General features: G+C 44.0%; 1 protein-coding gene across 1 annotated transcript; it reads right to left on the bottom strand.

Annotated features, from left to right (window-relative positions):
* Nucleotides 1-5,616: 5,616 nt before the first annotated feature.
* On the bottom strand, nt 5,617-18,524 carry PDIA4 (protein disulfide isomerase family A member 4). The gene is made up of 10 exons (XM_059487950.1): nt 18,310-18,524; nt 12,812-12,989; nt 10,899-11,104; nt 10,132-10,270; nt 9,509-9,714; nt 8,644-8,802; nt 7,598-7,749; nt 7,063-7,219; nt 6,735-6,968; nt 5,617-6,292 (listed from the first exon to the last, which is right to left on the bottom strand). Exons 1-10 carry the CDS (start codon nt 18,410-18,412, stop codon nt 5,877-5,879), a joined length of 1,950 nt encoding a protein of 649 aa, XP_059343933.1. The 5' UTR covers nt 18,413-18,524; the 3' UTR covers nt 5,617-5,876.
* Between the last annotated feature and the right edge of the window lie 7,942 nt (nt 18,525-26,466).

Below are 26,466 nucleotides of genomic sequence, written 5' to 3'. Positions count from 1 at the left end.
TTTTTTTATTTAAAATGTGATTTTTCTATTGAAAGAATGGCTGGTTTGTCCAAATTGAACATTAAGGGTGATCTCTGAGAAAAACAAAGAGGCAGGCAGATTATAGTAAGGCCACTGACATTTCCATGGACTCATTAATACACCAGTAAACAGCTCTCAATTTGCATCTGCTGAAGTCAGGTGCTCTCCTTCAGGCTCAGGGAAAGGAGCTTAAACAAAGCTCAACCCTCTTGTCACTAGGCCCTCTGTGACAATCTGCTGGCTGGGAAAAGCTACAGCTCAGTTAAACTAGTGGGGTTTTACTGGCTATATGTTAGTAAGTTATCTTGAGAGTGAAAAAGACCAAAACCAACTCAAAATCACAGAAGAAGTGCCAACTCCCACATGAAAATACATCACTAAAGTCCACTGTCCAAAGGCATCAGCAAAAGTTACATATGAATTATTTCACATGGCAAACTGAATGCAAAACTGAATACAAACTTCCTTACTCGAAGCAGCAGTACCAATTTCTAGTGGCACATCCCATTTCCTGAAGGCATTCTGTGGTTCAGAAATGAGTGTTAGTGCAACAGGAGCACTCAGCAGAGCTGTGGAGCCTAGTTTGTGTTGCATATTTGTTTGGAACAAGCCCATAGGTTAAATGCAAGTTATTAGGCTGAATATGGAAAGCAAACAGCAGAGAACTTGTGGTCTGATGCGTAAACCAACAAGATTAGCTGAGTAAATGGCCCTGTCTAGCATCAATTTCTCTAACTTCAGGGAAAATTTATAAATTACCTTTTTCTTCTCCCCTGAGATCACCTTCTGCTGTGTTTATTTTTACTTTTTTATCATTCTGAGCAGCATTTTACCAGGCTGTATTGCAGAACAATTCTCTCCTAATGTAAGGCAAAAGATAGCAGATTTCAGGAAGGCCACTATAACTCAGACAAAGGTAAGTAGAAGGGCATTAATGCAGGCCAGGCTGTCAAGTGTCAGCTTTCACTATGAAGAAACAACTGGCTGTTCAAAACCCCAGCCTGTGGAAATCCTTCAGGGGATTGGGTTACTGATTGTGATAAGGGTTTTATTTGCATGGCTGGATTAATATAGCTTATCTCCCTCATGTTTCTGTTAACCAAGTCACACAGCTTGAGATGTGAACAGCATTTCTGAAACTGAAACTCCCACCTTTCTAATGTAAGGATTTGGAGTTCACAGACCAGATCCCTTTCTCTCTGAATGCAAAAATGAAACTGGAGAGTGGTCATGTCCCTCCAGACCCAAGCAGCCTCATCTAGCCTCTACAAAGACATGATCATTTATTTTTCATGGTACATACAGAGCTTGTTCAGACAGATTACAGCACAATGGCTTCACATAAAACCAGTTGCTCCTGACACAGAAAATCCAGCACCAACATTAACATGACATCAGTCTGGTGCCTGAGAGCAGGCAGAGCTCTGTCTAAAGGAACTGGCTTCAAGTGCAGAGCAACCTCCAAGGGTGTTGAAAGAAAACAATTGATTTGTGAGTGTGATTCTGGGCAGATATGAAGACAGGTTGTGCATGGTAAGAGAACATTTCTTCTGCCCATGGCCACATGGCTTCACACAACCTACATGGGTGCAGGCAGGAAAAGAAGGGAAGCCCTCTGTAGTCAGCAACTGAGAGCTCTCCCCTGGCACATGCACTGCAGTGGCATGCAGTGATTCCTGTGACTCCTCAAGCTGTGCTGAAGTCTTAGAAATGCCTGGCCACTAATCCAAGATGCTACTGCACTGGATTTTGCTAGGGTTGCTCATAGATCCCCAGTCTGCATTGACAAAGGGAGTTCTGCAACTCAAGCAACAGCAAACCAAAGCCAAATTGCACAACAAACACAAGGGTTTATACCAGTTTGACTAAGCAGATTACACAGTTTGCAGTTTGCACAGGGCTTGACTTACTCACTACCCACATCAAGGGCTGAGCACACAGACTGCAACACCCAGCCCTCTGACAGTGTCCATTACCAATGCAGGCTGTCAGCAAAAGGCCTTTTGGAACACAGTTTGCACAGGCTTCTCTTGCCTACCAAAAAAGAAAGGACAGCAGTCTGACCACTACAGTAAATGCTACTTTCTGAGAAGCCTTTAGCCTGTATCATTTATTCATGTTCTACTTTCCAGAAGGCTGTTTCCTCAGCACACAGCCTCACACACAAGAGGGCAGAGAAAACTTTGTGGCACCAGCTCTGCAGTGCCTTTCTTGCTTGCCACCAGCCAGATCCTGGGCCATACCCAGGCACTACCATAATTAGCAGTTTGGACATACAAAATTGCTGAGAGTAGAAACCAGGTAACAGCCTTGATTGTAAACCCTCTGCTGTTAACAAATCTCTTCCAGTACGAAAAAAACTATCACTTAATGCAGTATCAAGATGCCAGGCCAGTATTTACTGTCACAGACACAGTACAGAAAAACTCATTCCTCAAGGAGCACCAACTGTGCTACAGTTGCTGCCTACCTTAGTTCTTAACCCTTCAGGGAAAGGAGCTGACCCTGAGGAAGTGCCAACTCTGACTACTTTAAGATGTACTACAGTTTACAGAAATAAGTTTGTTTCCAAGAGGATGCATGTGTGGGAGATACACCAGGCCAGGCTCCATGGACTTTTAATATTTTACAAATCAATCCTGTGCTGAAGCATAAACTGCAGGATAAGAAGGGAACACCAAGGTTAATCAGCAGAACTTAGGTAACTTTAATAAAATAATTTATAATGTTTAGGAAAGCATCCTAATGCCTCAGGAAGGAAAAAGCAGGCTTACATAATGCCTTTAACAAATTCCAAAAGATGGCATGACTGGTTCTCCTTAGAATGCATCAATCACATTAATATCACTTTCTGTACAGAGATTACAAATCTCACAGTGTATCCATCCCAGTGAGTTTCACAGAGGGTTCATGTGATGTTGACAGTGCACACAGCAGAGGATAGGATACTTGAACTAAGGAAAGCAATTTACTTTCCACTGTGACTCTGCCCAAATCTTAGAGGTAGCAGTATCCTCATCTTGCTGGGGAGTTATAAATGCATTTATTATGACATGCAAATGCCAAGGTGAGTGGCACAGCTGAGGACTCACAGGAAATGTGGCCAGGTGACACCAGTGTAAGGATGGAACAAATCCTCATTCCCTCTACTGCTCATAACCTAAATCCATAACCTGCTTGGGGTAACACTGCCTGCTCTTGCAGCTTACTGTTGTCAAGAAACTGTAAGCAGTACTAATTACTGTATTCCTATTCAGCTCTGACTCAAGCACTACTGCTCCTGAACAAGAGTCAGGGTTTCAGCACCATACTGAAGGAACTGTTTGTGTACCAAGGAAAGAGAGAGGTGGCAGGAACACTGAGCCAGCACATCTGGGACACTCCCCTGGGCCTTGTGTCCTCTATTGCCAGAGGGGCTCCCTGGAGGCTGCAGAGGTTTCACCCCAGAGAGGGGTTGGCTCCTGTGGGAGGAAGCAGTTTAAAGGAACACTATAGCATCGGCAATGAAAATGTTAATAATTTTTCACCTGTCAGAAGAGAGGTGAGAAGTGCTCTTGCTCAACTTTAACCCTTACTGTCCCAAGGAGAATGGTGCCTCAGCCCTGACTGAAGTCCTTCACCACCAATAAGGAACTCTTCACCCTCCTTTCTACAAGTTCCATATTTATCCATATTCCCCTGTTAGACAGCAGCTGTTTTGAAACAAAACCCTTTAAGTCTGCAAACAACTAACAAGGAGCAATTTAGCTCCCCACAGCAGTGTGTGAGGTATTTGCTTAGGCATAGAACCTAAGCTATGTTTTAAGAACTGATTTTAAAAGCCTGTGCCTAGTTCTTTGAAGAACTGAATTAATAACACTGGCAGATAGGACTGAACTTGTTACTTGACTTGTATGTATATTTTCTAAAGCTGAAAAAAAAATCACCTCTGGTGTTCAGCTAAGTCTCATCTCACTCCTGTTGCCTGCACAACACACTTAGAATAGATTATAGCTTTTGAAAGCTCTGCAGAAGAGCTGCAAAGAGAAATGACAGTAGATGGGAAGATAATGCACTTTATCTGGTAAGAGTCTAAGCTTAACAGCCATCTGTCCACTTAAGGACAGTAGAAAGAAAAAGCCCTCTAATGCAAAAAGAGGAGATGGACAATGCCAGGGCCTGAGGTAAATGATGACACTGCTTTAACATTTACTTACATTTAGCATTTCCCAGCTTTTGCTGATAAAGAGTAGGAGCTGAATAGCATTCAGGCACACCCCAGCACTCCCAGGAGATTTGATACTGTCCCTCTCACCCATAATATGCTGGTGAGCTTTATTCACTATCTTTGGCTAAGCCATTAATTAAGGGAAAGCCTTCCTGCAGTCCCATACACCTCTGCAAGAATTATTTGATAGTTTTGCTTTGCTCTGTGGGTTGTTAACAGTGGGGGACAATCCCCCCTTAAGGCAGAAGGGAAGGACACCCCTTCAATAGGGATATAGGGATGCCAAGTGCAGTAGAATAGTGTAAGGACTACGTACCCCCTTGCAGTCCCTTTGGGTCCCCAGACTCTACCTGAACAGCCACGTCCTGGACATGGGTTTATCCTTGATACACAGAAGAATGCATCTCCCCAGAAGAAAAAAAAAAAAAGATTGGGTAGGGGTTTTAGATTTACACACCCTCCAGAAATCTAAAAACGGGTGCAACAAAGCAATTACTGAAGGAAGACTGGTCATATTTTGCAAGAGAAAAAACAGTGCTGCTAGGAGAAGAACTACCTGTAAAACAAAATGTGAATCAAAACTGCCTCAGGGACACTCAAGTTGCACACACTGTAGCATTCCAGCTCTGAGAAGGGTCAGACAGTGCTTCTAGAGAGCACAGGTCTGCAACCTCAACATGGCCCATAAATTTATGGACATATCTAAACTGGGCCATTCAAGATAAAAATCCACTTTTAAATGCATATACTCCCAAGGGCAGCACAGAGAGGATGTGATTATTCTTTGTACCTGCAATACCTGCTAGAGGAATAAAGGCTGTTAGAAGGTCTCAGTCTCCTTGCCCAAAGAAGAATCACTATCAAAATTTCCTCTCTGCAAAAGGAAAGGAGACAGTAACACATAGATCTGACACCAGAATCCCAGCATTTCCACCCACTAGATGCTCTTTTTCTGCCATACTCCAATTAGTCCAAAACATATTCAGGAAGACTGAGATGTGAATGGATCAATAAGGACTAGTAAAGAAAGGTACTTAGAAAAACTTGCTATTTTAGCATCACCCTCTCTACAGAGAGGCACAAAGCTAAAACAGGTCTAGAGCATATTTAGTTAGCAAGTCCCTGTGTCTTATCTCAGTAGGACCAAATAATTCATCCACACTTTAGAAAACCTCCATTCTTATCCTCAGCTATGAATACAGTGATAGGGTCACATCAATAGGTACAAAGAAACATAATAGAAAACACTAGCTGAAAAGACAGCTCCCCCAGTAACCATAACAACAAATAAGACAAATCTGTTTGTCTGAGGGATCTGCTTCTCTCTTTTTGGTAGTATCCTTTAACTTAAAAACAGCTGCATTGGAGTCAAAGAACAAAGCTTGAGATAGTCACAAAAAATAAACGATGTATTTTTCTCCAAAGATCAAAACCGTAACTAACATAAGACATTCATATTAGAGTATTAAGTTCAGCGTCCAGAAAAAAACTCATCTGCCATATAAAAAAAAAAAAGATACTTAAATTGCTTTACTGCTCAAGAATCTCTTTGCTCAAAACTGCTTAATTCTTCTCTCACCAAGTTTTGTCAGTAACTTGATTTTTACTACATTGTACAAACAACTTTTCTTCTCCACCCTCATCTTATCTAAAGCTCTTCTTTTGTTCTGGAGAGTTTTGTTGCATGCTCCTCTATAAATTTGCTCAAATGCTCTAAATCTCTGTCCCCGCCTTCAAATTTAATTGGGTTGTTCTTTTTGTCCTTTGGAGCGAAGTAGATGGTGGGGAATCCCTCCACTTTGTAGTGGTCATTCGTCACGTCGTTGGCAGTAGCATCCATCTTGGCTATAATCAGATTTTTCTCATTCTTGTATTTTTTGCCTAACTCATTATACACTGGTTCTAGTTTCTTGCAGTGTCCACACCATGGGGCATAGAACTCTATGAGAACATCATTCTTTGGATCCATCACTATGGTATCAAAAGTTTTACCCACTACCACTTTCACAGGCCCTTTGTTATTTTTTGGCACTGGCTGGGACTTCACAATTGGCTTCAGTTTTCCTAGAAGGAAGCAAAACACACACAACACCATTAGAATGTGGTAAGAGCAGCCCTTACAATCTCCCCTAAGAAAGGGCAGAGGTACATCCTCATCCTCCCGCCAGGTAAAGATCACTGCACTGGCAAATGAACTTGCCTCAGCATGAAACACAGACTAGTTAACTAGTGACCTTTTGGTCCAATAACCTCATGAAATACAGGCAACAGGTTTTTTTGCAATTCCTCCTACAACCCTTCTCTTTTTATGGCTGTCCATCTACAAAGTAATAACTCATGATTTAATATAGTAATCCCAAATATGAATGATCAGCTCATACTTTAAAGCCACAGGAACATTTCAGGCTTGTAAAACAGACTCTGTTTACTGGAGCCAATGCCTCAGGAAACAACTCTTGGAAATGTAAACAAAATAGCTTAGAGAGCCCTATTTTAGAAACTGTACCTTTTTTGAATGCTACCACAAACTGCCTGAGTACATCAGAGTCAAACTCTTCTGGCTCCATGGCATACTTCTTGCCACCTTCATCCAGAATGGCAGCGTTGACATCCTCTCCACTCTCAAGCAGGCCCAAATCCTTGATTTCAGAAGAATAATCTTCCTCATCAGAAACAGCAAACACATATTCAGGGAAGTCTTTAGCCACTTCCAGGACTTTGCTTCTCCAGTACTGAGTAGCTGAAAAACCAGAATAGGACAGAATTGGTAATTTCTAGTTATTCAGTGCCTGCTTCCTCTCAAAGTGAAGGAAGGGTAATTGTAGCAAACCCACCAACACGGTAGTCGAAACTGAAGTCCACAGAGTAGTAGACAACCACCAGAGGACGCTTGGAGTATCTCTTGGCATCGTTGGAAGGCTTGCGATGACCAACCAGAGGCATAGCATGTTTTAGCACATGCTCTTTAATCTCAGATCCATCTGTAGAGTCCTGTAAAGAAAGAGTGACAAAAGTTCAAGCAAACAGATTTAAACAGCACTTCTGCTATACACTACTAAAAAATCAATATTGGTACACACATGAATGCTAAAGAGGGAAGGACGTGTTATAAAATCAAGGCTGCCACCACACTTTCTTCAAACCTTTGAGCACTATTTGTATGGACAAATTATTATTTGAAATCATAACATCTGGACTAATTTCATAAAGTCCTCTTGAAAAAGAAATACAGCCTCAGTGGACAAACAGGGTGACTCAAATATCTAGTAGGAGTATTTCCAACAGGAAGATGCCAACAGATTGTAATTACAGAGAAAGAGAACCTTCAATCCCACACACAAACATTTTAGCTCTGGACCATCTACTCACTTTAAGATTCAGAACATGCATCTTGGACTCGTGCTTTGACTGAAATTTTTCTGGCTGCATGACAACCAGTTTTCCTGGAGAAACTTTCAATAGTTTTGCAATCTCATTGCTGAAGGTGTGATGGAACTTATAATCTTCTCTCAAGCCATTAGCTGAAAAATTAAGGTTAGGGTGAAGGAAAAGTTATTAGAAAGTGAACTTAGACTGTAACTGAGTTAACTGCAAGGAAAAGCTCTTCCTGTTCTCCAAGTGACACAGAACAACTCAGTCTTAGACAACACCTCTCATCAGGGATGAGAAGCATGTGAATATACACACAATTCCAGCAGCACTATTTGAATGCTGTTGAACAACCCATCCACTTGGTGAGTTATTGTACACACTCAAACACCTTGAACAGCTTCCAAAACATATGCAGCAAAGCAGTTTTTCTTTTGTCAATCTCTTACCTCTTGGCCTCTCCCCAAATAGGTCAGCTAGCCAAACTATTTGCTTTGGGGCAGCCTGGGAAACAGTTCTCTGTCTTGCCATGCTGAGGCAAACAAATGAGCTCCTAATCCAACTATGACAGCAGCCCCAGAATCAGACATAGACAGGTTGCCAGGAATGGTCTAACTAAACTGACTCAGAAGTGGATGAGGATCCTTTCCTCAGGCCTCTCATCCAAAATGAGTTTGGTGACAACTGACTCTGGGCTGCCAGATATGAAACTAGAGTAACAGACAGCAAACATACCCAGGCTTTAAGCCAAGAAACTGTGGTTTGTTCCTCAGGAAAGAATTTTCCCTCCTCTCTAGTCTACATGTTTTTAGTGACACAATTACCAAGCAGAGGTATATTATGTGACCTGCTGACACCTTAGTTACAAAATCTGGTGTGAGCTTATTTTTTGAGTACAAGTGGATCACCCTTCCTCCTACTACTTCTCCTCTCCAACCCTCCCTACTATACTAGGAGCAGAAATAAATGATCTCTTCATGCCCAAAGCCCTAGGCAGAATCCCAACAAAACATATATTCCCATTAATATTTTAAAACATTCTTTACCTGCTTCCTGATAGAGCTGATAGGTTTTGTCATTCTCTCCACTAAAGACACCAATGATGATGACATCATCCCCATCCTTCAGAAATTCTTGCACCTGCTTGGTAGCCTGAATCTGTTTGGATGGAGGACCAGCCTGTTCAATCATGTAGTCGACAATACCTGTGAGAGAAACCCGCCCCCAAAAAGTTGCTTAGAACATTTACTGAACTGAAAGATCTGGGCATTCAATCTAAAACATCTAATTTCACACTTCCCATGAACACCTTTCCTCCTGTGCAGCCCTCCCACAATAACCTAAAGGCCAAATCAGCAACACTTCAGTCCACGTTTTTAAAGCTGCAGTTCTGAATATTCCCTTTCAGGCTGGTTTCAGAAAAGGTGACCAAGCACACAATCCATGAATATCAGTTGATGTTGCAAGCAATGCTCCTTTCTGAAATTCCAGACCTTTCACTCTCTTGAACCTGTTATGAGCCAAAGTGCTACTTGAATAGTCTTAAGTCTTAATTAAAACTTAATATTGGGTATTTTTGCCAGCCCTCAAGGCGCATTCCAGTATAATTAAAACCTGCCCATTTACCCATACTGCCACTGCTTCACCAAATGTATTTAACTTAATTGATATTGAAAGGAGCTGATACAACCACCAAGTGTATTTAACTTACTTAACTTACTATCACCAAAAGATGTTAGGAAGGCTAAAGACAAATTTAAATATCCTGTGTAGGCATGAGAGCAGAATTTTTCAGTTTTCCCCAGCTACAGCTGCTATGACATTAGCAAGTCTGCAAGTCTGACAGATACATCAAAATATTTTTCAGAGCACAAGAAAATGCAGTTTTTCTTGTAAGTAAAGTTGCAGTACCGTATTTTTCCCGAGGACCACTGTAGTCGTAAGGCTTGCCCTTGCGGAAGATTTTGAGGGTTGGGTAGCCAGTGACATCAAACTTCTTTGCGAGCTCCGTTTCAGCCGTGGCGTCGACTTTAGCCAGGGGGATGGGAGGCGTGCGCTTGCTGAGCTCCTGGGCAGCCTTCTCGTACTCTGGAGCAAGCCTCTTGCAGTGGCCACACCTAGGGAGGCAGAGCAGAGGGCACCTCTTACCAGCCACTAAGCCTGCCAGGTACCTCCTACCCCTGGAGTGGAAGAGTTAAGTCTTCCAGAATGCAGAAATGGGATCATTGAATCTACAGAGGACACTTCAGCCGTGTCTCTGCAACCTGAGGCTGGCCTCTGTGCCTGGCCTCACACTACTATAGGTAGCTTCATTTTTAAGCTAAGGACCAATTCCTTTTGGTTTTCAGTATCTCAGTGTGTTCCCAAATCAGTAAATATTGTCCAGTGAAGATTGGGACACCACCCCTTGCTGATCCAGTCTAGTCCGCCAGTGACTAGCAATGTGATCCCAGGTGCAGGTTAGAACTGAGGTACACCAAGTGTGTTCAGGCCATCTGTGCTAGACAAATACAGGCAACTGCCTTCTTGCTTACCATGGAGCATAGAACTCCACTAGGATTATGTCAGCATCATTCACAACTTCGTCAAAATTATCCTGGGTCAATACCAGAGTGGCTTCGGGTGGAGGGGTCCAGTTGGGGTCAGAAACCTCCTTGACTTTGGCCACAATAGCTGAAATACAGTTCAATAACACAATTAGCAAGCATTTTACCATACCAATAGCATGCCAAATGCAAGAATTTGAAATCAGAGAGCAAGCATGATGCTGGATCAATGCTTACACATCAAGCTTACATGAGAACACTTTCTTAATCAAGTTCCTTTATGCCTTATTTCCTTGTTAGCATTACCGAGAAGGTCTTCTCTTCACCCCATAGAGTGTCTTATGCAGAGCACAGATCTGCACTTTGCAGCACTGAATTCCATCTCAAAACAGACAGAAAAGGAAGTTTTTCCCCCTCTGACTAGAGCTGGGCATATTAATTAAGCAAAATACAGCCAATATATACATATCAAATGTTTATTGGCTGATCCTTCAGCAAACATGAGACTGTCTCCTCTTCTAGTCAAGTCATATTTCTAGAAACCTTCTGTCAGTAACAGCACTACCTACTACCTGCAAAATTGTCCTCTATCATGCAGCCTGTTGAGAAAACAGGAAAATTTCAGCATTCATAATATTACTTGTTTTAAGATAAATAACTTGAGATCAGGGTCCTTCAAAACCGCCACATATTAAGAAACAAGATCATAGGCTACTTTGTTTTCTTACAGGGAACTGCAAGGGACTGGTGCTTACCATCTTCTGTCCGAGACCCATCATAGTCAACAGCTTGGCCTTTTTTCAGGATTTTGATGGTTGGGTAGCCACTCACATCAAAACGACTTGACAGTGAAGTGGCTGCAGTAGCATCTATTTTGGCTACAGGAATAGGAGGGTCATGTTCCTTCAGAGTTTTGGCTATCTTCTCATACTCAGGAGCAAACTGCTTGCAGTGCCCACACCTGTCAGAGGAAGACACAAGCAGGTATGTAAGTGCAGGACAGACATGCAGAAGTACTCTGCTGCTCTGCAATTCCAGGATGCCTTCTGACAGAAGTCCACATCATCAGCACAGAAATGTTTGTCTTGCTACATGTTCAGATCATGGAGAGAGGAGAGCAACTGTAGCTAATGTACTGTATGTTCACCTCAAAACCTTTATTTTTCTTAATTTTCATTCAACGTGGAATGTATCGCCATATGCTCTATAAAACCACTGTTAAAATATTCAACAACTTCCTTTACAACAAAGTTGTATTATGCTCACTCCTTCCTTCTTTCCTTCTTCCTCAGCTTCAGCCTCTCCCTAACCAAGGTTCATCTTCTCTCCCTCGCACCCTAAATTGAAGTAAAGAGAAAATGAACCAGCAGTCAGGTTGGCCAAATGAAATCTCCCACCCACCATGGTAACACAGCATCTGTCCCCTCTCTGGCCACACCAGAACTCTCTGGGGAGAACAGAGGCTCCTGCTGCAAAAGCAGGGATGACCAAGGATACCAGCATAAATAATGCTAAATACAGCCTGACAAGCTAAAGGTGAAACCAGGAAAATGTAGGAAAACAGAAAGAAGTGTGTGGCAGATAGCCTGTGCTCCTTAGCATCTCAGCTGGAGGGAAGGGGAGTAGAAAAATAGGAGAGATGTTTAGTCATATATCCTTCTGCTCAGATAAACTGAACTTCATGTTTAGTTTTCATGTAGGCAAACTACAGCTGCAGAATTAGTGCCTACAGCCAAGAAGAATGGGATTCTCTGTGAAAAGAATGGCACAAGTTAAAATGCAACTCCACCTCAAGCAAGATCATATTTCCCCTCTATTCAAAGGCTGGAGAAGGACCAATGAGTAAGTCATTTTTGTATCACTGAGCCACAACGAAAGCTTCTGACTGCAACACTAACTCAGCAACTCTACTGAAAGTATCTTCTATCTTGTTTTCCCCCAGTAACTTGTGTTTTTGAACACAAGAATGCAAGAGAAGACACATCCTGGCCTAAATCCTTTGTCTTGGTTACATGCAGGTAAGTCCATTGTAGCTCCCTGGAGCAGACCAGTGGTGCTGCACACCCCGGGATGCCAGCAGAACTGCCATCATTAGGCAGATGCATGGGGCACTGCTTAAACTGATAATACAAACAAGCTGTGTCCCTAACCACTCCACACCCTTCTGGCAAGGACAGAAATGTGAATTTGGAAAGGAAAACCCTCAGGGAATTCCCCTGCTAGGGAAGCCTTCATTACTCCATCTAGGTGAGCAAGTACACACGTTCTCAGTGGTCCCGCACTGGCACAGGATGATAGCAGGCTGCAGGACCACACTGCATGACTTTTCTGTGCCTCACTGGAACCATTTCTGTTCCCTGACAGGCATAAACCAGGGATAGAATCAGGCTTGTGCTCCCCTTGGCCTGGGATCTCTCAGTATGACCCACATCTGTGGAACAGGAGCAGGCTGCTGGTTATTGCATGGTACAGGGGCAGGAAAAAAGGTTCTTCCCCACCACCAGAACCATCTCTTATTCTGGAGTACAGCAGAGCCCTGGGCATCTCCTGCAGGCAAGTTACTCCTTTGTCACCTTTAAAATGGCAAGCCAAGGTCACTTTTTAGGAGCTTGCCCTGGCAGAGCAGCCCTGTGATGCTGCACCCGTGGAGGTGTTGCTGTGAACCCACCATGGTGCGTAGAACTCCAGCAGCACGGTGTCCTTGTCTGCAGTGAAGGTGTCAAAGTTGGCATCATTCAGGACTAACACACCATTCTCCTCTTTAACTACAGAATCATCGTCATCTTCATCATCTTCTTCATCGTCATCATCATCACCTTCATCATCAGCTTCTTTTGTAACAGATTCTGGCAAGGTAAGAATATGACATACAGATTAGATTGTGTCAAGTTTAACATTAAAGTGAAGATGGATTTGGTATCTCCTGTGGTTAAGAAAAGTACCCACATGAATTTGTTTCTGCTGCACACACAGTGACAGCTACCTCAGTTTGCAAAGAGCCTGGGCTCATATGTTTGACCATTTCAATTTTGTCCACACGACACCAGCTAACAATATTCATAGTTCAGTAAAGTATCAACAGGTATTTCACACCTCAGGGAGAATTAACAAAATGGACACAAGAAGAATTAAAGCACACAAATCTATGCAACAGCTGCCACCAAGGTTTGATAAACATCTTGTTGAAATGTGGGCAGTGGGACATGCTTTGCTGGGCAAGAAGGGCACACAGATGACACCTGAACTTCAAACAGAACCCCTTCATCATGCAACAGAGCAGTTGTCCTTTCAGTGTAGCCAACTTTAAGTTGGAAAACTTAGTGTCTTACACCAAAAAAGCAGGTGTTATCTGTTCCCAATGCTCCCCTTGTACCCCTGCTCAGGAGACTGTAACACCACAATAGCTATGTGCTGCCTGTCTGAAGGGCTAATAAACAGACACACTTGCTATAAAACCAAAATTTACCATTTCACTACTATCAAGGTGGTTTGGATGCAGCATTTCTAAATTGTGCTTTTTTCCTGACTGCTCCATCCATGTCTGCCACTCTTGTTTTCAGTTACAGAGATGTTCCAGGTCTGCTATTCATTGAGGAGCCCTTCCACTCACAGGAGCACCAATCACTCTGCTCTGGATCAGCACCAGGCTGCAGTGAGTGTAAAATCAAGGAACTAACTGCAGAAGTCCCACAGAAACTCATTCCTATGCACCTGGCACATGCCAGGTACTCCTCTAAAAAAAAACCCCAACAAAATGGAGTGAAAGCTTCTTCTTTCAAAGAACTTTTGGGGAGGCCTTTGAATTAAGACCAAAACCACTGGTCCAGAACAGTCCTTTAAAGAAGAAAGCAATTTGTTAAATTAGCAAAGCAAAATTAGCATGTGAAAGCTGAAGCCAGCACATTTCTACTGGTTCCTTCTTTGTTGTCTTGGAATTTGAGATGGTTTTTTCAATATCTGACCTTTCACATGTTCCTTTAAACTTTTTTTAAAAACACAAAACTGCTATCTTTCAAGGAAACCAGACCTTCCTGAAGGACTTTAAAAGAATTTCAGTTACAGAACAACTAATGAAAATATCTTGTCCCAAATGAAAACTGTAAAACAATGAAGTTAAGTCCCTTTCAACCAGTGGGAGTCCCAGGAGTTGGATAAAAAAAAAAGGGGGGGAATTAGAGTTTCTTGTTTAAAATTATTTTCTATTTAAATGGCTTTTGACTAAGGTGAGAGGAGCTACTGCAGCAGTATTCTGAAAATATTCTGATTTCATCAGGGAGTAGAAAGTTAAGAATGATAAATACGTACTATCCAGATATGGAAAAGCTAACAAAACAAAACCCACTTTTGTCAGACCAACAGCAGACATTAGGAACAACCTCACCATGGATAAAATCATGCCATTAAGTTGCGATAGCTAGTTTTATTTTAAAAGAAAATATGCAAAAAACAAGCCTATATGCTCTCAGGAAACAGTACGGGCTCATAGAGAAAATATATTGATTTCATTTAGAGGAGAAATTTTGCGTAGCACAAAATTATTAAAGCTTCTGATGAAGGGAGAGATCACAGGAGATCATTTATCACACAACCCTAGTCAGCTGGATCAGGTTTCTTTAACAAGTGCTAGTGTTTCACCTGATCTCCGAGGCAGCTAAAAGCACTATTTGCAAGCAGACAATGCCTCCTGTGTTGCAGCTCTTGCTCACCCTTGAGTGAATGCACACCTCACATCCCTGCAGGACTGCCCTGGTGGAACAGCTGGATTTCAGGGGGCTTCTGCATGCAAAACCTGTGCCTTACAGGGGTGCCCAGGAGTTCTGAGGGCTCAGTTTCACCACAGGCTGCTCCTGGCTGGCCTGTGCCTGAATTCCCAGCCATTGCATTCCTGGCAAATTGCTTCAGATATGATTTTTCCTGACACAAAGGAATGCGAGCAGAACCAGCCGGCCAGTTCTGCTCCTGCACCCCGAACCACCCACCAGGTTGTGACCCCTGTTCCCGCCCACTCCCCACCCTCAAGAGAGACAAAGACCTCAGCAGCTACAGTGGCACCTGGTTTTTAGAAAGAGCAAGGTATTCCCTGCAAAAACATCCAGCACCGGTGGAACATGTAACCATCAGATCCACCATCCCTCACTGACATAATTTTCTATCTTTCCCTATAGGCTGTACCGCCTGCCAAGGTGAAACTTCCCTGACAGTGACACGTTGTCACGGGCATTGCACACACCCCCTTCCTCCTCCTCCCTAGAGATGGAGGCAGGACAATAGCCCTGGAACAGCAGGACTCCACCTTTTCCCAAGCGGCTTAAGGAAGGAGGGTATTAAAAGTAAGCTAACCACACTCAGATATCGGTCCTAAAGAGCGAAGAGTTACTTTCTGTAGCTTCCAGCTTCACCAGCACCCAGGGCTATCACAACCACCTCTGCCATCCCTTTAAAGTTGGGACTGAAAGACCTGTTTCAGGGACCCAACCACGACTTTTTTTTTTTCCTCCCATAAAGAGCAAGAAACTTTCCTCTGCATTAAAGATTTACAATTTTAAGAGAGCAGAATGAGTTTGTGACACCTGAAGTGGCAGAAGAAGATAATAAATACTTGCATAAGTCAGCTCATGAAAATAAAACAGCTGCCCCCAAACTGAAGCATCTTTGTTTCTTAAAGAGACTTGCAAAGCCAGTGGACAAACCAACAGCTGTGACAGCTGTGGCTAAAACCTGTCCTCTGGTAAAATATGGATAACCCCCTTATACTAAAAAAAACCCCAAACACACAAAACATTAAAAAAACCCCACCCAAAACAAAACAAAAAACTCCCCAAAACCCCCACAAAATCAATCCACAAATTTCAACACATTACTACACAAGTCAAAAAACATGATCAGGAAGGTACTTTTTTTAAGACTTGAAGTACACAGTGCTGGCTGCAGGCCTTCTTCAGGATGACAGCTACTCTGAAATTATTTCTTACAGTAACTTCACTGAACACCCAGCATTTATCAGAAATATAGCCTAGTAACATTTTCTTAAACAAAGCAGATCCTGTACAGAAAAGCTGCATCCAGACACCAATGACTTTGCTGGGATGCAGCCTGAAAGTTTCCTTTTGGGGAGCACACTGTTCCCTAATAGGATGAGCTCAGTTTTCAGAAACTCAGAACTCATCATGTGTTGCTAGGACTTTTGAAAGATTTTCAATTTAATTTAATATCAGCCCCATTCAATCTTTTCTGGCGGATCCTCTACATGATCTCTCCTTTCCCATCATCAGGATGCCAAGGGTGTAGGGGTCAGGATCCAGCCTAACCTCACTTCCAGCATATTTACACCCCTGTCCTGCTCAAACCTCACTTCCCCAATCATGCAGTGCAACAAGCTGGGTTTGCTCAGAACTTTTCATCTCCCCAACCACCAAGTGCATAAGATTACTTCCTTGTTGCAAAGTAAATTTATTCCACTTCACCCAAACCTGCATTCCAAGGGCAAAAATTGAAATTGCCAACTATGTGCGTTTTTAAGGCAAAGGCTTTGTCAGGGCTAGTTCAGGATCTATATACAAATTCAAGGAACACAATAGAACCTGGGAAGTGATTCAAAGCTAGGCAGTGGATTAGTGTTCAGCTCCACACAGCGAGAGACACTTCCATCCCTGTGTACCTTTGATGCCCAGAACTCCTATAATGAGAGGAGCAGCAAGCACGGGAAATGCTGATGAGAGCCAGGCCCACAAGAAGCTGAGCCGCTGCTGCCAGCCACAGGTAACACTGTAACATCACAGGTGCCACTTCACCCTTTGAAATAAAGCAGTCTGAGGCTTTGTCACATGTTACAAAGAAACCACAACCACGTTCTAGCTAAAAGCAGAGAAAGAGGCATAAAAGTTGTATTCCAGTTTACAACAGAAAAAAAGAAAAGAGCTCCACAGGAAGATTCTGTATCTCTGTATCCTTACTGCAGATGCCATATTTAAAACAAATCTCAATTTCAAACAAATCTCTTTACCCTCATCCTATAGACCATACAGTTACACAAATAGGGTAACTGATCTAAATGCACTTCTGCAAGTTTTAGTGCCTGTTAGGCCAGCAAGAAGTTGCAAGACATGAGTTCAGAAGGTCACCCATAATCCGATCTCTCTAATACTTAAAATATAGCAGTGTTCATGCAGGAAACATGACCGATGCATAATTTACCAAAATCCACATGAAAGAAACTTAAAACCGAAAAAAGAAACACCTTCAAATGTCTGCCTCCTACTATACTCATTAAGCCTCAGCAGCTTTGTTTCAGCTAATTTTGGAAAGGAGACACACGTCAGTGAAATCCAAAGACGGTAGGAAGAAACACCAAGAAGATGGTAACAATGGGCCTTCCTTCTGTGAGGGGGAAAAAAAAAATCAGTTTGAAACACGAAGAATGCACAGAGTCCCTGAACAAAGGAGTAAGGAAAAGAGTGCTCCATCACAGAACCATAGAATTTTTAAATTCTGTTTTTGGACTTTAAGGTCCCATCCAGCCATAGAATGCTAAGGGTTGGACGGGACCTTAAAAATCTCATAGTCCCAACTCCCCGGCCAGGGAAGGGACACCTCCCTCTAGGGCACTGCTTGGTGGTCTTGAACACAGCCGGCACTGGGGTATCCACAGCCTCTCTGGCAACCTGTTCCAATGTCTCAGCACCCTCAGAGTAAAGCATTTCTTCCTCACATCGAGCCTGAATTTCCCCTCTTTCAATCTGCACCCATTGTCTTATTACCGCTACTACTTATTATTACTACTCCTTGTTTTATCACCACAGCTCCTGATGAAGAATCCCTCCCCGCATAATGAAATCTGTCCGACAGGAGTCGGAATAAAGCAATCGCCAATTCCCAGGAGGTTCAGAAGCCGGGGATCGCCAACATGGCTAATTGTTAGCTGGCTGTTACCTCCGTGCTGGGAGCGGCGAGGCAGAGCCGCCCCACGGCGCACGACACACCAGCAGCGCCGGGACGAGCGGCTCGCACGGACCTCAGGGCCCCGCACAGCGGCCTGCGAGAGCGCCCCGGTCCCAGCGGCGCCCCGCCAGCCCGGGCTCCCCGCAGCGCCCAGCGCCGGGGCCGCGCCGCCGCCTCCCGCGGGGGAACCCGGCATGCGCTGCCGGCCCGGCCCCTGCCCGCGCTCACCTCCGTCGCCAAACTCCTCCTGTGCGGCCGCGCCCCGCGCCAGGAGGGCGATCTGAGCCAGCCCCAGCAGCAGCACCAGCACCCACAGCCCGCGCATCCTCATCCCGCCGCCACCGCCGCTCCGGGCCCGTCCGCTCCCGGCGCTGCGCTCCCGCCGCTCGCCCCGCCCCGCGGCACGCCGCGCCCGCTCATTGGCTGCCGCCTCAACACGTGCTTGGCGCGGTCGCCAATCAACAATCGTCACGAGGTCCGCCGGCGCGGGGTGCGCGGGTTTCGCGTGTTCCGCGGCGCCCCCGGGGACCCCCGGCGGCAGCGGCCGCGGCGCCGCGGCGGGACACAGGCGCCACCGGCCGGAGCGGTGGCGGGGAAGCGGCGGCGGCACCACGCGCGGAAGCGCCCGGCCGCTCTGAGGTGCCGGCCCGCCATTGGCCGCCGCCGAGCCGCCAACCGCAGCCCGCCACGCGTGGAGCGCGCGGCCGCTCCGGGGGCGGGAGGCGGGAGGGACGGGGCGGGAACGCCCCGAGCGCGTGCAGCCACATCGCCCTTCGGGATTGGCGGGCCGGCGCCGGGGGGCGGGGCCAGCGGCCAGCGGTAGCCTGTGAGGGCGCGCCGCGTGCGGCGGGGCGGGGCGGCCTGAGGGCGGCCTGAGGGCAGCGCTGGGGCCTCCTAAATTCCCTCAGCGGAAGACGGGAGCTCGGTGCGGTGCTGCCGCCGACGGGAAGGGTGGGATGGAGGCACCGCCTTTCGGTGCTTCCCCAGGGGCGATGTGGGGCAGTGATCCCACCGGTAGCGCCGTGATTGCACGGGAAGGGGTCGCCGCACAATGTCTGCCCGGGGTTGTCCGGATGGTGTATATGGTGAACGCCTAAGATGCAACAAGACGGCGCTAAAACCTGGGCTTTGGTGCCAAAATTGCCAGTCCGTCCCCATGTTTGGGCTAATTACATAGGCTCATGGGACAATTATTTTCATTTTTGCGAAACTTTTGCCTCTTGAATTGGTAGGTTATAAAGAGCTGCTAAGTTCAGTGTGCAGCGGTCACAGTGTAAACGAGTAGCAGTAGCTTATGATAAATGAGTATCTTCAAGGTTTTCAAGTGCAAGCTTTAAATATAAACTTCAGAATTTTAGAGGGTTAAGACACTGTATTGCTAAGAAAGGCTGCTGTTGCATCAGTTGCCATTTGGCATTTGTAAGTGGTCTGTAGGTTGAAAAAAGAAAAACCACATTAAAAGGACTGCTGTGTTCTACATTCATAAGTTATAGCCTAAGTTATAGAAGTTACAAGTTGTATAAGTTATGCTATAACTTATAGCATAAGTTATAGAAGTCAGTGCCACACAAGTTATCATGAAAATACAGCAGCTGATACAGAAACAGTTTTTAAACTTACTTAGCACATCACTAGAATGGAATGGGACCTGATCTGAGCCAATTTAAAGCTGTCTGGATCCTGCCAAAACTAGGATCCTGATCCTGCCTGGTTTTGGTGTTGATATAAATATTAGTTTGATTAACATTTGTATTCAGTAATTTGAAGGTAGCACATAATCAGATTGTACACTCCATGTTCTCAGTGGAAAGAATTAAGAGTATGGAAGATTTTTATTTAGAGTTTTGTTCCCTGTTTAACACAACCCTTGATTTGAATATCATCTTGGTGTGTGAAATATTTACTGTCTTTGTCCTCTGAGTTTATGAGAGAGATAGTGGCTATAGTAATCCATTTTTTCTGATTTAAGTTGGAGGTTTTCCAACTGACAGTGACCTTTCAAGGTAGAGGAGTACTGTCAAGCCCAATGCTTCATGACAGACCATTGCAAAAATGGTTAAAGATGCTTGCAGAAAAAGTGAGCCTGTAAAATGGGGAAGTGATGTTATTATTGCTCTTGTCTGCTGGACTGCGGACTACTGAATTAAATGCTTTTTCTTTATGATGAATTTTATGGTTATTATGATTTCTGTTGCTCCAGGTTAACTAACTGAAAAATGGGATCAGTAAATTTGCTAGGCAGTCAAAGGTGCCAAATACCAACAATGAAAAGGAAGTGCAAATAGTACAAATACAGGGGAGGTGGGTTTGTTATTACTTATTCGAGCTGTGGGAGGAAAGCCTGGAATGCAGAACTCCTGTGATCCCTGTTCAGCCAAGGACAGCCTGACTGAGAAATTTGCTGAATTGTCAGTTCACTGTGTGGGTGGTTACAACACTGGGAGGATCTTGGGAACATCCCACTAGACAAACAGGGCCTTGGCAAAGGACTGTGGTCTGGTCTGTCTTCAAGCCAGTGGGGCTGTGCTTGTCTTCCTAGATTAGGGTTGCACAGGATGGCACAGCCAATACAGAGCTGTAAACGGCGCACCAGACATGTGATTCAGACGTGTGATTCATTCCAGACCAGCTGGGATTCATCCCAGACCAGCTGAGGTGCCAGGTCCATGCACTTTGGGCACTTGCAAGAGTGTGCCAGCTGTGCAGCTCTTCCAGGGGATTCCTTCCTGCTCTCTAAAGGGCTGGTTACCTTATGCAGCTGGAAATCCTCTGGGCTCAGCACTACTGGTAGGAGTGCTGCTGCCTTTTGCTGAGTGCTCATTCCTTATGTAAGTTAATGACAGGAACACTCTCCTCTTTGCCAGGAGGGTCTCTAGGCAGAAGAAAGGTGGAACATCTGCCCAGTATAGGGTAATCTCAGGGATAGAAGCGTAGAAAAGTGAATGGCACAGGTTTGTTGTCTGATTGTGAGAAATTTGCCATACAAATCCCTGGTCATGGGACACACTGGAGGGTCCAGAAAGCATGAGGCCTGACAGAGCAGCTATGGTGTAGTTTCTGGATAAAAAAAATAAATTCTACCTGGTGACATCTGCTGTGCTGCACAAAAATGCAGGTATTAGTGCACTCTGGTTGTTTGAAAGTGGATTGCATTTTGTGCATACTGTGTTTCATATCCTGATAAGGTGTTAGCATCACTGCTGGCAGACCTGCATCCCCAGGGACAAACAGACAATTGCAGTTCTTAAATATGCTTCTCCACAAGAACATTCAGTAAGTGTCTTTCCTGTTGGTTTAAGTTGCCAGTGGCTACCTTAAAGTCTTCACAGGTTGCACCTGTGTTCTCCAACATCATTAAGTGGTGGGCTGGGAAATCTCTCCTTGTATCACACTGTACTTTTCTCCTTTAAAAGGTAGCCTAGACACTAGTAATCCTGTACCTCATATTGCACATTCTGTGGGGCACAGCTTTTAGAATATGCCTTTTAGAAGAGGCATATTCAGCAGGAAATATCAAAAAAGAAAAAGCCAATGTTCTTCCACAAAAATCATGAAAATAGAAAGACACATCAGACTAAGTTATATAGGTCTAACTTCTGCTGTTAAAACATATTACAATCTCAAAAGTAAACGTGGACCCTACTTGGCCTTTCACAGGCTGTGAGTCAACACAGACAGGCAGCTGGGACAACCACAAACTCACAGCAAGAACATGAAGAGTAAATTTGAGCTAAAAATGTAAGATTTTAAATGGCTCAGTGTCACACAAGTGTTTTGAATTATTTTTCTGGTAGTTTTCTTGTCGACCTTCATTATCTTGTTTGCATAATAGCTGAACTTTCACATGATACTGAGTTGCCTTGCACATAATCTTCATGTAAATCACTTCAGTGAACCTCAAAACAATGCTTAAAATATCCATCCTGATTGCATTTCACCTCAGTGATTTGCATTTCACCTAAAAATAATTTAGAGCAAGAGAAACACTTGTAGAATTCATGATTTTTTGCTCAGTGGTTGATTCATCTATTATGATGCTTATTTTAAAATATCTTTCAATAATTTTCAGTCATCATTGTAGAAAGATTATAAAAAAATTGATGTGAAAAATGTTCCACTTCAATACTACTAAATTCTTGTAAGTTAATGAAATATGGTAAGTGACAGTAATATAAATTCCTGTATTGCCCAGGAAAATGGATTGATTTGCTGCAATGATTTTGATTGTCTTTCTGGATGACTTCTCTTTTCTTTTGCCTTTTCTCTTTTTTTCCCAGGGACCTGCTTCTTGGTTCTGTTACTCCTTGTTGTGTCACTACCAGCCTTGGTAAAAATTCTCTCTCCATCTTTTTTACAAGACCCCTTCATCTGTTAAAGGGCTGCAATAAGTGACCCTGCAGATTTCTCCAGGCTGAGAAATTCCCACTCTCTCAGCCTTTCTTCAAAAGAGAGGTGTTTTAGTCCTGTCATCATTCCTGCTGCCCTCCTCTAGAGTTGCTGCATGGTCCTTGTCTTTCTTGTGCCCCAAGAAAGGAGCAGGATTCCAGAGCTGGACACAGTGTTTCAGGTGAAACCACCACAGCAAAGTAAGGGAATCCCTCTGGATAACATCCTGTCCTTCTGGCATATCAGGCATAGTTGGACATTCCATGCAGGGAGGATTTGGGCAGCACTGTGGTAGTAAGGTAACCAGGGCCCAGGCAAAGGAATGTGATTATTTATTGTCAGTAAACTGAGATGCTGGCTGGCACAATGCTGGCCTGTGCCAAGCAGAGCACTTCCAAGGACTTCTGAACATTCTTCTGGAGCTGGCACATTCTTGGAAGTGGTTTGTGTGCAGCCAGGCTGCTTGGAGAATGAGAGAATTTATTAGCACAGCTGCAGGCACCTCCACATTGGTCGGCTTGGGTGCCTGGGAATATCCCAGACATGCCCTATTTACTGGTGTAGGTGTGGCACTTCAGTGATGTGTAAGTTGGTGCCAAGAATAGCAGAGAACATGTAGGAACACTTACCTCAGTACCACTGAGGTAAGTGGCCTAAATGCTGGCCCTTACTATATTTTTCTTAGAGTTCTACATTGTGAGAACCAATGGATAATGAGATTACTTCAGTTGTCTCTAAAGTTACATCCTAAATTTGAATGACCACCTATCCAATATAGCTCTGTAAGAGTAGTAATTTCTAAACTGTAGTTTATATCTACTTTTTCTTCAGATTGAATATATACCTCCAGAACACTTCCATGGAATTTATTGGTAAATATACATGGAATAAACTTCAGAACTTTCAGCAAAGTCACATTCTAGTGTTTTCTGTGTGCAAACCCAGTTTTACCAGTGTCAGCCCTCCAGGGTGCTGATAGCTTTCATGGAACAGGGTGGATGTAACAAAACCTTGACAGTGACTGCTGGACTACCTTACTTTTTCAAAACTCATTTTTCACTTTTTGTGTAGGTGACAGAATGTCCTGCCTCCTGTAGGGGACAATTAAACATGTTCAGTTCATTGCTGACTCCAGTGGCTGTCTCTGAGGCAAGTATTGAAGGATGCATCTTAAACAAGTGGCAGAGAAGAAGAGAAACTGTGTTTTTCTCAGCAAGGTGCTGGTGAGGGACGTGTGGAGGAGCAGTTGTGCTAATGGTGCTGTGCACCAGTCACTGGAAGCACTGGTTTCATTTTGGGGTTTTTTTGGGGGGTTAGTGGAAACCGATGGAAGTACAGATTTCTCAGCATTGTCAGCTTACACTTCAATGCCTGAGTGGATTTTTCTCTGGTCTTAATTTATCTTTACTCTGATCCTTTGGCCTGTGAAGAGATCCACTCACCCTACAGGAAAAAAAAAAAGGGTACAACATGGAATGAGCAATCCCCTTTAAATGAGGGTCCCATCTCCATCTAAGTGCGTTGTTGTCACAGACATATTTTATGAAAAATCCTTTTGTTAGGATCTTTTCTCCTGAGAAGCTGAGAGGCCTCAGGAACAAAATGTAAACAATAATTATCTGCTGCTGTGGAACGCTACAGATGGATCTTTGATTGGTCTCATGTGGTTGTTTTTAATTAGTAGCCAATCACAGTCCAGCTGTCTCAGACTCTGGTCAGTCACAAGATTTTGTTATCATTCTTTCTATTCCTTGCTAGCCTTCTGATAAAATATTTTCTTCTATTCTTTTAGTATACTTTTAGTATATAATTTTCTTTTAATATAATATATATAATAAAATAATAAATCAGCCTTCTGAAACATGGAGTCAAGATTCTTATCTCTTCCCTTCTCGGGGTTGCCTGCGAATTCCTACAAGCTGTCATATGCACAGTTGGTCACAAGATGTCAGTGTCAAAGAGCAAGCTGGAGTGAAGGGCCAGGGAAGCTGAGATCTCCCAGCTCCCCATTCTGGGAATACTGCAGGAAACATTTGCTGTGCTGGCCCTTGGCACTGGAAACTGTTGCTGTATTGTTGGGGCTCAAGGCCGTAGTGCAGGTGAGAAATCGTTCCAGCTCTTTGCAGGGTGGTTTTGGTTTGGTTGGTGCATAAGACCCAGCAGAAAGCTGAGAACTTTCTGTGGCAAGGTGAGAGCAGGAAGCAGATAGGATTAGGAGCGGAACAGATTCTGGCTGGAGGAGGAGGCTGTTTCCCTTTGCACATCTGTGTTCTGTGGTAGAGTACTCCACTAGTCAAAGGTAGGTATCTTGCATACAGCTTTCAGCTGACATGTGAAAGCACAGGCCTTCCAGGCTGTCACCTGGAAGAGTGTAAGATGGGCTCTCTGTAAAGAGCCCATTTTTTAATCCAGGATCATGATACAAGGGATTTAAGACTGATCTGGCTTGCTATGGTCTGTTCCAGATTGCATCAGTGGAAAAACTCCCTAACAGAAACTGCTGTGTCTAGCTGGCACAGCATGGCACAGCTTTTGCACCTCAGACTGCTGCATGGGAGTCAAGAGCAGGAGAGCTTGTGGGGTCATGGGAAGACCACTCTTATAAGGCTTTCATTAAAACCATTATTTTGGCCCATCCTCACTGAGATTTCCAAGAGCTTCAGGAAGCAGCTGTTTTCCAAAAAGAAAAACATGTCAGGAAAACTCATGGTTTCTACTGAAACATCATTTTCCACAACTGTAGTTAGGATGTGGTCTCCTTGAGATTCAGTTAGATGCTCAGTACTTCCTTCATGAAAAACCTTTCAAATGGGTTATGAAGGAAGAGTAGAAGTCCCAGTTCTCTCTCTTCCACCACTGACTAAAGCTGTGTAACAAAACATGCACTACTATAGATCAAAAATTCCTTCTGTTTATAGCAAATCAGAACTAGACTCTTTTTGAACTGTGAGATATATTTGTTTTCTAATTAGCATTGCATTTTTTCCAAGATGCTCTTGCATTTTTATGCTCTAAAGGCTCAACCTAGTGTATTTTTCTCCTATTTCTGTTCCCAAGCACAGGCTTGCATTTGCAGTTTGTTGTGCATTATGTTTAAAGCCATGTCATTCCTCTGTTGCCTCTAGCTTTTTTAGGAGTAAAAGCACCAAGAGATGCTACTTCTTGGACTTCTGCCTTCAAAACAAATCACAGCATAAGCTATCCTGAAATCTTAAATTCTTAAATAATTACACTGGCTAGCTTACATCCATTTTCCTCATATACGTACAGTTTGCCAAAATAAGAGTCACATTTTTTCCTTGAAAATTCCCTCCCTGCTATCCAGAGCTGCTGTTCCAGCCCATATGGGCATAGCCAAGCTCACTGCTTTGGGTACCAAGTGTCAAAGCTGTTGAGAAACTGCCAGTGTGAAAGCCTTGCCCAGGCTTCTACAATTTGTCCTGATCCAGATTCAACACCATGCAGCTTAAAGCTGCTGGAGGTACAAGAAGGTCTGAATCTTCCCCTGCAAGCCTGCAGGACTGTGCACTACATTGATGTGACTGTTTCTCAGTGGTTTCCACTTGTCCCTTTTCAGAGCCTCTTACCAGAGCAGCACAGTAACAGAGACCCTCTGTAATTCAACAGACTTCAGCCACACTTTGGCTGTGTGTGAATACAGGTGGCAAAGCCATTTTTATGCTTATTTCCATAAGAAAGCATATTGCTCTCTCACCTCGTTCTGTGAGTGGCAGCTGCTACCAATTTGTGATCAGTATTCTCAGGTGGATTGTGGGTGAGTGTGTCTAAAATCAGTCACATGTAGGCTGGGAAGTGTCAGGCATTTACACTTCAAAAAGAAAGTGTCTTGCAGTACACCTTCTCCTTTCTTTTGGTCTTCCAGCTCCCTGAATGTTATTGAAAACAGTTCTTTCTTCAAAATCCTGCCTGCCTCCTGTTAGGGAGCCCCAGCCTCACCTCAGCTGGCATCTATGGGAGGAGCCCATTGTTCTGGTGGAT

Source organism: Ammospiza nelsoni, chromosome 1 (assembly GCF_027579445.1).
Source record: "Ammospiza nelsoni isolate bAmmNel1 chromosome 1, bAmmNel1.pri, whole genome shotgun sequence".
Classification (NCBI taxonomy): domain Eukaryota; kingdom Metazoa; phylum Chordata; class Aves; order Passeriformes; family Passerellidae; genus Ammospiza; species Ammospiza nelsoni.
This window is presented reverse-complemented; position numbering and strand designations above follow the sequence as displayed.

Excerpts from the sequence above, each read along its gene's own strand:
- PDIA4 (XM_059487950.1), bottom strand. The coding sequence starts at position 18,412 with ATGAGGATGCGCGGGCTGTGGGTGCTGGTGCTGCTGCTGGGGCTGGCT. Across the intron at positions 7,750-8,643 it reads TCAGCTCTATCAGGAAGCAG|CTAATGGCTTGAGAGAAGAT; the intron begins GTAAAGAATGTT and ends TTAATTTTTCAG. Across the intron at positions 6,969-7,062 it reads CAGTTTCGACTACCGTGTTG|CTACTCAGTACTGGAGAAGC; the intron begins GTGGGTTTGCTA and ends CTGGTTTTTCAG.